Source organism: Mus pahari, chromosome 23 (genome assembly GCF_900095145.1).
Source record: "Mus pahari chromosome 23, PAHARI_EIJ_v1.1, whole genome shotgun sequence".
NCBI lineage: Eukaryota > Metazoa > Chordata > Mammalia > Rodentia > Muridae > Mus > Mus pahari.
This window is the reverse complement of record NC_034612.1, coordinates 443,405-452,688: the sequence shown is the minus strand read 5'-3', so window position 1 is coordinate 452,688 and position 9,284 is coordinate 443,405. Positions and strand designations below refer to the sequence as shown.

Here is a 9,284-nt window from a genome sequence, read left to right as displayed (position 1 = left end):
TTCCTTCTCCTCCTCCTCCTTCACCTCCTCCTCCTCCTCTCCCTCCTCCTTTCTCTTCTTCTTTTAAGCTTGAAGATAATTTTATTAGAGTTTTACAAGATTAATCTCGGGGCAGAAAAATGCCCTTAATCCCAGCACTGAGGAAGCACAAGGCGGAGCTCTGTGAGAACAAGGACCTCCTGATCTAAATGTCAAGTCCCAGGCCAGCCAGGATTGCATAGTGTGACCCTATCTCAAAAAGGGGAGGAGGAAGAGGAGAAAGAGGAGGAGGGGGAGGAGGATGAGGAAGAGGAGGAAGGAGAAGTCAAGGAGGAGGGGAAGAGGGGAGGGGAAAAGGGGGGAGAAGAGGGAAAGGAAAGAAAGGAGAGAGGAGGAGGAGAATGGGAAAAGCCATGCCCTTTACTATTTGAGTTAAGATACCATGACAGAGAAGTAGCCAAGTGGTGGGGAGGGCTTTGGAGAAAGATCTAAAAAGCCCAAAGAGAGGAAGGGCACACCCAGACTTAGGCTAGCATCAGAAAGAGAGAGACAGTATCAGAGAGAGAGAGAGAGAGAGAGAGAGAGAGAGAACTCAGAAAGGTGGGTAGGCCTGCTAGAACCTCATATGAGTAATTCTGTTATGATTGTATCAGGGACAGGCTTTCCAGGAAGGGAAAATACATGATCACATTAAAGGTTAATTATTCCTTCTCTCTCTTTAGCATGGTGTTAGGTGAATCTGACTTCCTGAAGGATAGTCCCTTTTAGCCAGGACATTGACCGGCCCAGCTGGCTTAATTAAGGAAGATCACAGCATGTCTCCGCCCACAGGCAGATTCCATTCTTCCACCAGTCACACTTTTGAAGAACCAGCATAGATCTTCTCCTGTGAGAGAAATCAACCTTGGTCAGGAGCAACCATCAGTCCAGATCCTCAGCTGTAAGAAGCCGCACAGGGGAGGACCAGGCGCCACTGCTCCTGACAACAGAGCCGTCGGACCGGGCTCTGTCTTAGCTTTCTGATCCTCCGAAGCGAACCGGATTCCTCCCTGTTACTCCTGATACTGTAGAGTGGGTGAGGTGAGAGGTGAGGGTTCTTCCTCCTCCGTTGCTCCTGCTGCAGCACTGAGAGGAAAGTGAGTCCTGCCCCCAGCGTCACTCCCTCACACCCCAGAGAGAGGGAGGAGAGAGCTGACAGGATTCTCCTCTGTTGCTCCTGTTGCTGCTACTGTGAGGGAGGAAACCTCTGACAGGGTTCTCTCCCACACTTCCTCGTATTCTGGAGCGAGGGAGGCAGTGTCTGACTGGATTCCCCGTCTCTCCTCATGTGCCAGAGGGAGGGAAACAATGATGGATTCCCCACCCTCCTTTGCTCCTCGTACTCCGGAGTTTAGGGAGATGAAGCCTTGAACTTTCAGGCAGGAGAAACAGTAAGACCAAGACAGTGATGCACACCGGATGTATCAGACCACTTCCAACGGCAAATCCATGAGGGAGAGGATGTCTGTCTGTCAGGATCCTCTCCTCTGTGACTCCCCGTCTTCCAGAATAAGGGAGGCGGCGTCTGCCAGGAATCACCCCGGGGTCAAAACGCTTGGCTTGTTTCTACAGTGAGCGTTTTTTAAAAATTGTCATTGTAAGCGATTGTATGGAAGCCTTTTTGTGGGCTGTGTGCTCATTCATTTTTGAAAAACCTGCCAGGAATAGAATGTCTGGATGATACACAGAGTTCTTGTGTCTTTACAGGAGACAGCCGTTCTCCAAAGCGGCTTCCGCCCCGGCCAGGTGTGAGCTTCCGTGTGCTCCGCCCCCTTAAAGTATTACCGGTCTTCATTTTAGGCACCCTTGCAGGTATGTGGCGGTGTCTCTCTCTGCATCTTTTCAGCTGGGGTTTCTGTGTAGCATCTTCCAGTGGTTAGCCATGTGCTTTTTTTTTTTTTTTTAATGTGATATCTGTTAAGTCAGCCCCATTAGTTAGCTAGGTTTCGGCAGCAAGGTTAACAGCTCCGGGATGATTGTCATAAAGGGTTTTGGGAATCAGCATCCCACAAGGCTCAATCAGGACTTCAAGCTTTGTCCCCCACTGTCTCCCGCATATCCAAAGCCTGGCACAAACTGTGGAAGACGCCTCCCATTGGGCCTCTCTCAGACTTCTTCTGATTTCTAAAATGTCACACACGAAGCATTTATCTTGCTACTAATTGGGATCATGAGATGAATCTCGAATGAAGAAAAAATAACCTTCAGACTGTCACTCTCTGTTCAATGAGCCCTGTGGGACCCATCTGCAGGCCTGTGCTTTTGGGAAGCTCGGAGCCCAGAGCCCTGCCTAGGGAATCATCACAGCCCAGGCAGCCCCAAGATTCCCGGTCCATCTCTGAGAAAACGACCTTGTGGCGCTAAGAGGTTTTAGGGGGTGGCACTTGGCCAGCTCTGGAAGCTCCTTAGTCTTAGCATTGTAAAACCATTTCCTCTGAGATGACGTCTTTGTTTTGTTTTGCTTCCCTCCCCTTTTCTGTGCCAAATTATTTCATCTCACAATGCCCGAGTTCTAGATTTACTACCAGTAGCTCTTTGTCAGTGGAAAGGAGGTAAGCAAGGCATTTCAATGAACTAGTTCTTCAGTCTGCAGGGTCAAGCTGGGCACCAGCCTGGGAGGCCTCAGGAGACCCTCCTACAGGAGTGGCTGGACCAAGGGACTGCAGCTGCCTGCAGCATTCTAACCAGAAGGTGCCATTTTTACCAGGAGGCACGGAGGTGTCCTACCAACTCTCACAACCCTGTAGGGAGATAGGGCAACAGCACCGTGGGCCCAGCAGGACCTGGAGATGTTCATTCATCCCAAAGACAGTTCTGGAGCCCAGGTGGGACCCCAGGAGAAAGTGGAGCAAGCCACCAGATGTGAAGAAACAGATTTCTCAGGGGTTCATCAGGTGGTGTGGTGAGAGGTGGAGCTACCCCAGGAAGAGCCTGAAAACCATAGAGACTGTCCCGACGGGAGCAGGTAGGTGAAAGAAAACAGATCGAGTAGGGATGACGTCAAAACCAGACGCGTGACAGGCAGCAGCAGGGCTTCCCACAGACAAGTTCCCATGTTCCCTGTAGGGCAGAGCCCATAATTCTTTTTTTAAAAGATTTATTTATTTATTATATGTAATTACACTGTAGCTGTCTTCAGACACTCCAGAAGAGGGCGTCAGATCTTGTTATGGATGGTTGTGAGCCACCATGTGGTTGCTCTTACCCACTGAGCCATCTCACCAGCCCACCATAATTCTTTTGGATGAATGGGGCTCCCAGATCTCACGAAATGGTCAAACTTCCTCTCAAGTCTATAAAACCAATTCAAACTAAAAGGAAATGTTCCTTAGGGTAATGTGAGGTCAGGGTATTGTCCTTACAGAACATAGCCCACAGCCATGGCTGTCCCCTCTGCCCACACTCAGGGCTTCCCCATGGCTGCCTCCTCTGCTCTCTCTGCTACTGTCTGCTTTGCTGTGTCTCCATGTCTCTCTCTCCCCCTCTCTGTCTCTCTCAGTCTCTTTCCTCCATGCCTCTCTCTCCCCTCACTGTCTCTCAATCTCTGTCTGTCTCTGTCTGTGTTTTCACGTCTCTGACCTTTACCCTTTATTTGTCTCTCAGTCTTGGTCTCCCTCTGTTGCTCTCTCAGTTTGTCTTGTTTTTCTGTTTCTGTCTCACTCTCTGTCACTCGCTCAACCTATCTGTCTGTCTCTGACCCTGCCTCTCCATTGCCATCTCCTCTAGTCTCTCTCTTCCTCTCTACCTCTCCTTTCTCCAAGACCACAATCTAATCCGACCTGGTCATCATTCTGGACTTGGATCTGAGCCAGCCCTGTCCATGTTACCTGACCATGGCTACTCTGTAATCTTGGCTCCCTGCCCCTGTGAGGTAGGGACACTTTTTTTTTTTTTCTTTTTTCCTAACGATCCTCCCTCTGGTGCTAAGCCAGCTTTGGTGGAACTTCCCAACTCCCACACTGATCTCAGCTCACCTGATGGGCGCTGACTCGTCACCTCGGTCCAGCCAGTCCTGCGGAGGGATGATATACATGCACCACAGACCCCAGTTGTAGCCGTGGGCAGCGCTGGCATACTGCTGTACCTCAAACGTGCTGTACTTGATGTTGTCGATGGCTGGTAGGATGATGCGCCGGCGGTCTTCCTGGATCCGTGCAAGGGCGGGCTCAGCCCTGGGGAAGGTACTGGCAATGAACAAGAACCTCCCGAATCCCCGGCAACCCAAGGAAGGGGCCCCACTGGCCATGAGTTCAGACCCTTCAGCTGGACCTGGTATCTAGCTGAGCACAGGACCCAGTTAGTCATGGCAGACTTTGGACTACTAGGAAGGGCTAACCCACAATACTGCCCTGCCCCCAACCCGGTCACCTCGGTCTTCTCCATGGGTCAGCTAGGGCCCTGGTGCTACACGGAGAGACTTCTCAGCCTAACCGTACTCTCCCCTCTATTCCTGTACCTGTGGTAAACACGTCCATTTTCAAGTGTTAACTGAAGATCTGTTGTGGGCCACACTTGTTGTTGTAACAGATTGCATTCATAAAATTAAAAGCAAAAAAATATCCACGCCTCATGGTGCTTACATATACTGCGTGCGATGCACAGCCTACACAACAGACCGTGGTTAGGAGGATGAGGGTGACAAGGCTTGAGTAGAGGATGTGTGGGAGGGGAAAGGCGCTGTGGAGAACAGGAAGCTGTGAGCGGGGTGAGCTCTGAGTTCTGGATGATATCCACAGAGGAGTACTGTGGGTACTGAGTGGGAGGATGCTAGGGAGTGTGGATGGACAGTCTGCATGGACAGAGCAGCTTTACCAGTCACCTGCACATGCCCAGTATGCATCGGGGTGGGGCATGTCAGGAGGCCATAGGAGAGAAGGGCAAGAGAGGCTCTAAAGGCAGAGATGAAGGGCCAAAGCAGCAGGTATTCAATCCATGACATCAGCTGAGTTGTGCTGTATTGCCTGTGCAATATCTTGGAGGTGACAGGGACAGCTCCAGCCTTTAAAGATATATTATCTACCACAAGGATAAGGTTAAAGACATATTATCTACCACATGGACAAGGTCAAAGACATGTAATCTACCCACAAGGTAGAGAGCTGTATCCAAACAGGGTTAACCTAAGATCTGAGATTGAGGGGACTAGTGTGTTGAGAGTCTGTGTTCTACAGCAATGAAAGGCTAAGAAGTCAGGGCCATATGGGGGAGGACCCATCACCCTATCCTGCCAGGGGCAGCCTTGTCCCTCTGGGTGAGCCTCTATTGACCTACCACCTCATCAATGAATGAACGAGGCCCACCTGAGACACTGCAAATGCCGTTTCTGCCAACGTGTAGGATCTGCAATAAAGGTCATGCTAGGAGCATTCTATTCCCAGATAATGGGGTTTCCAATAATGAAATTATGAAAATGAGAGTCACGTAGGTAAAAAAAAAAAGTTGCATTCTGACTGACAAATTCAGCTCTCCTAAGTGCCTACTATACTCAGGGAGATGACGGTAGATAGCATCGGCTGTTGTACAGTGCACAACCCACACCATAGTATGAGGAGACTCTAGCGGGAGGGTAGCTGGTGACACGTGATTTGAGGATGTGACAGAAAGATGAAAGAGAAAAGAGCCGCATCACAGAGTGGCAGAGGAGGGAGGCCTGGGAGTATGGAGAACAGAAGGAGGCAGAACTGTCAGACACCTGTCGAGCATAACCAACTGAGTCATAGGCAGGGTATCTGAGATAGTTGAGGTATCACGGTAGCTCTACAAGACAAGCTGCCTCCAAGGCATGCCAACAGGGGACCCTCGGGGGCTCTGGGACCGCAGAAGGGTGGGTAGTTCCACACACTCGTGCATGGAGCCCCTCTGTAGCCCTCAGACCCCCAACTCCAAGATTGGCACTATGACGAACTTCTCTATTTAAAAAACGAGTTGGTGGGCCAGTGAGATGACTCAGAGGGGAGAGGTGCTTGCTGCCAAACCTAAATTCAATCCCAGGGACCCACACAGTAGAAGAAGAGAATTGATCCCTCTAACTTGTGCTCTGATCTCCACACGTACATTGTAGTGTGCTCATGTGTATGTGCTCATGATAAACAAACAAACAAACAAAAACCAAATTTCTTTTTTAAATATGAGAGAAGGGCTGGAGAGATAGCTCAGTGGTGAAGAACACTGTTCTTCCAAAGGACTTGAGGTCAGCACCCAGAAATCACATGGTGGATCATAACCATCTATAATGGGATCTGATGCCTTCTTCTGGCATGCAGGTGTACATGCAGATAGATAAATATAATAAATATTTTTTAGATTTTTTTAGATAGATAAACATAAAATAAATATTTTTTTAAAAAAAGGTGGGAGAAGTAATGCAAAACTCTTGAGTTTTCGTTTCTCCTGAAAATAGACAACTGGATGTTCCTGGTAACTTGTCCCTGTGTGGTTCCTTCACTGTTGTCTTAGTTAGGGTTTTACTGCTGTAAACCATGACCAAGACATCCCTTATAAGGATGACATTTAATTGGGGCTTACAGGTTCAGAGGTTCAGTCCATTATCATCAAGGTAGGAGCATGGCAGCATCCAGGCAGGCATGGTGCAGAAGGAGCTGAGAGTTCTACATCTTCATCTGAAGGCAGCTAGCAGAATACTGGCCTCCAGGCTGCTAGGATGAGGGTCTTGAAGCCCATGCCCACAGTGACATACCTACTCCAACAGGGCCACACCTACTCCAACAAGGCCACACCTACTCCAACAAGGCCACACCCACCCCAACAAGACCACAACCCCTCCAACAGGGCCATACCTCCTAAAAGTGCCAATCCCTGGGCCAAGCATATACAAACCACCACATTGCATACCCTGGCCCTCACAGGCTTGTTCAAACACGAGTCTATAGGGGCCATACCTACCCATAGCATAATAAAAAATTACATTTAGTCCAACCTCCAAAGCCACCATAGTCTATCCAGTCTTAACAATGTTAAAAGTCCAAAGTTCAAAGATCACTTAACTGTAATCCCCAAAGCAAGACAGGAAACTAGCTTGACAAACTCTAAACTCTGCATCTCCATGTCTGATGTCAAAGCAGTCTTCAGACCTCCAATTCCTTTTTCATCTTTGTTGACTGCAACAAACTTCTTTGTCCTGGGCTGGTTCCACTCCCTGTTAGCAGCTTTCCTCAGCAGACAGCCCAAGGCTCTGGGCATCTTGAACATCTTGGGGTTTCCAAGGCAACTTCAATGTTACAGCTTCTTGTTTCAATGTCTGGGATCCACACATGATCGTCTGGGATCCTCCAAAGGGCTGGCGTCACTTCTCTAGCTCTGCCCTCTGCACTCAAAGCTCAGGTTGATCCACTCCACTGCTGCTGCTATTCTTGGTGATCATCCCATGTTATTGGCATCTCAAATACAATGGGGTCTTCCACTACAACTAGGCTTCATCAATAGGCTCTCTTGAAGGTGCTGAGCCTCAACTCCTTTGCATGACCCCTTCAGTCCTGGGCTGTCAACTGCAACTGAGGTTGTACCTTCACCAATAGCTTCCCATGGCCTCTCACAGTGCCAGTCTCAGCTGATCTTCATGACACCTTCATGCCTTCAAAACCAGTACCACCTGGGTGTCTCTTACACATTACCAAGTCTAGCTGCAGCATGAGGTACAACCTTAGCTATCTCTGGAACACAGATCCTTTGTGCTCTCAGAAAACACTTCTCAGAAGATTTTACCTCAGTGATTCTGGTCTCTTCTTAATCACCACTAATTTCTTAGCTCCAGCTAACCAGCATCAATTGTCCCAGTAGTCTCTTTTTATTTCTCACTCTAAAACCAGAGCTGAAACTGCTGAGTTCTGCTGCTTGCTAGGGCTGGAACATGGCTCCCTTGTTCTATTACATTATCACTTTCTGTTTTCCAGCTTCTTCACTGCCTAAGCTTGGCTGTCCTGGAACCTGCTCCGTAGATTGACCTTGAACCCAGAGATCTGCATGGCTCTGTCTCCTGAATGCTGGGGTTAAAGGCATGTACCACCACACCTGGACTTAAGCGTTTCTTCACCTAGAACCTGCTCTGTCCTAGGCTGGCCTTGAACTCAGAAAACTTCTTGCCATTGCCTCTTGGGATTAAAGGCTTATATTACTATGTCTGGACCTAAACTTAGCTGGGTTGGAACTTGCCCCAAGGTCACTACTTCCTTAATTCAATTTAATATCCTTGAACACAGGATTTAGCTCCATTTCGATTCCTGGTGCTCCTTGAATACTTGAACCATATATTTTATATTTTTCCTTTCTCAGGTTGCTATGCTTGTTTAAAATGCTCCTCATGATACTTAACCAGAGAACAAAGTCTATGATGAGCATTTCCGAGACTTCCTTTGTCACTGCAATTAATCTGAGTCTCCTCACTTTAGCCTCAGGCAGACTCTTCAGATAATGGTAAAACGAAGCCACATTTTTTTTTTTTAACTGAAGAACAACAAAAACAAGCTTTACTCCACACACTGAAATTCTCCTCTGAAACCTCTTGGGCCAGTTCTGCACAATTCAAATCACTCTCAGTAATAAAGTCTCCCATATTCCCACTAGGACAACCCATTAAGCCCCATTTAAAGCATTCCGCTGCTTCCCAAATCCAAAGTCCCCAAATCCACATTCTTCCAAACAGAATCAATACCCCACTCCTGGTACCAACTTCTGTCTTAGTTAGGGTTTTACTGCTGTGAACAGACACCAGGACCAAGGCAACTCTTCTAAGGATGACATTTAATTGGGGCTGGCTTACAGGTTCAGAGGTTCAGTCCATTGTCATCAAGGCAGGAGCATGGCAGCATCCAGGCAGACATGGAGCTGGAGGGGCTGAGAGCTCTACATCTTCATCTGAAGGCTGCTAGCAGAAGACTGGCTTCCAGGCAGCTAGGATGAGGGTCTTAAAGTTCACACCCACAGTGACACACCTACTCCAACAAGGCCACAACTACTCCAACAAGGCCACACCCACTCCAACAAGGCCACACCCACTCCAACAAGGCCACACCCACTCCAACAAGGCCACACCTCTTTGGACCAAGAATATACAAAACATCACAACTGTGAACCCTGAGAGGCTCTAAGGCTCAGGTTTGCCACAGGGACTTCCTAGAAGAGCCAGTGATCAGGGTTCTAACAAGAGACAGCAGCCGGGCCTGGTGGCGCAGGCCTTTAATCCCAGCACTCGGGAGGCAGAGGCAGGCGGATTTCTGAGTTCGAGGCCAGCCTGGTCTACCAAGTGAGTT

The 9,284-nt window shown here is 48.7% G+C and overlaps 1 protein-coding gene across 2 annotated transcripts in view; it reads right to left on the bottom strand.

Moving 5' to 3' along the window:
- The window catches only part of Galnt9 (polypeptide N-acetylgalactosaminyltransferase 9), a 77,177-nt gene that overhangs the window by 21,464 nt on the left and 46,429 nt on the right, over positions 1 to 9,284 (bottom strand). For both annotated transcript variants that reach the window (XM_021186594.1, XM_029533902.1), the window contains exon 5: positions 3,993 to 4,190. In XM_021186594.1, the coding sequence (XP_021042253.1) occupies positions 3,993 to 4,190 (198 nt within the window). The remainder of the gene's footprint in view (positions 1 to 3,992; positions 4,191 to 9,284) is intronic.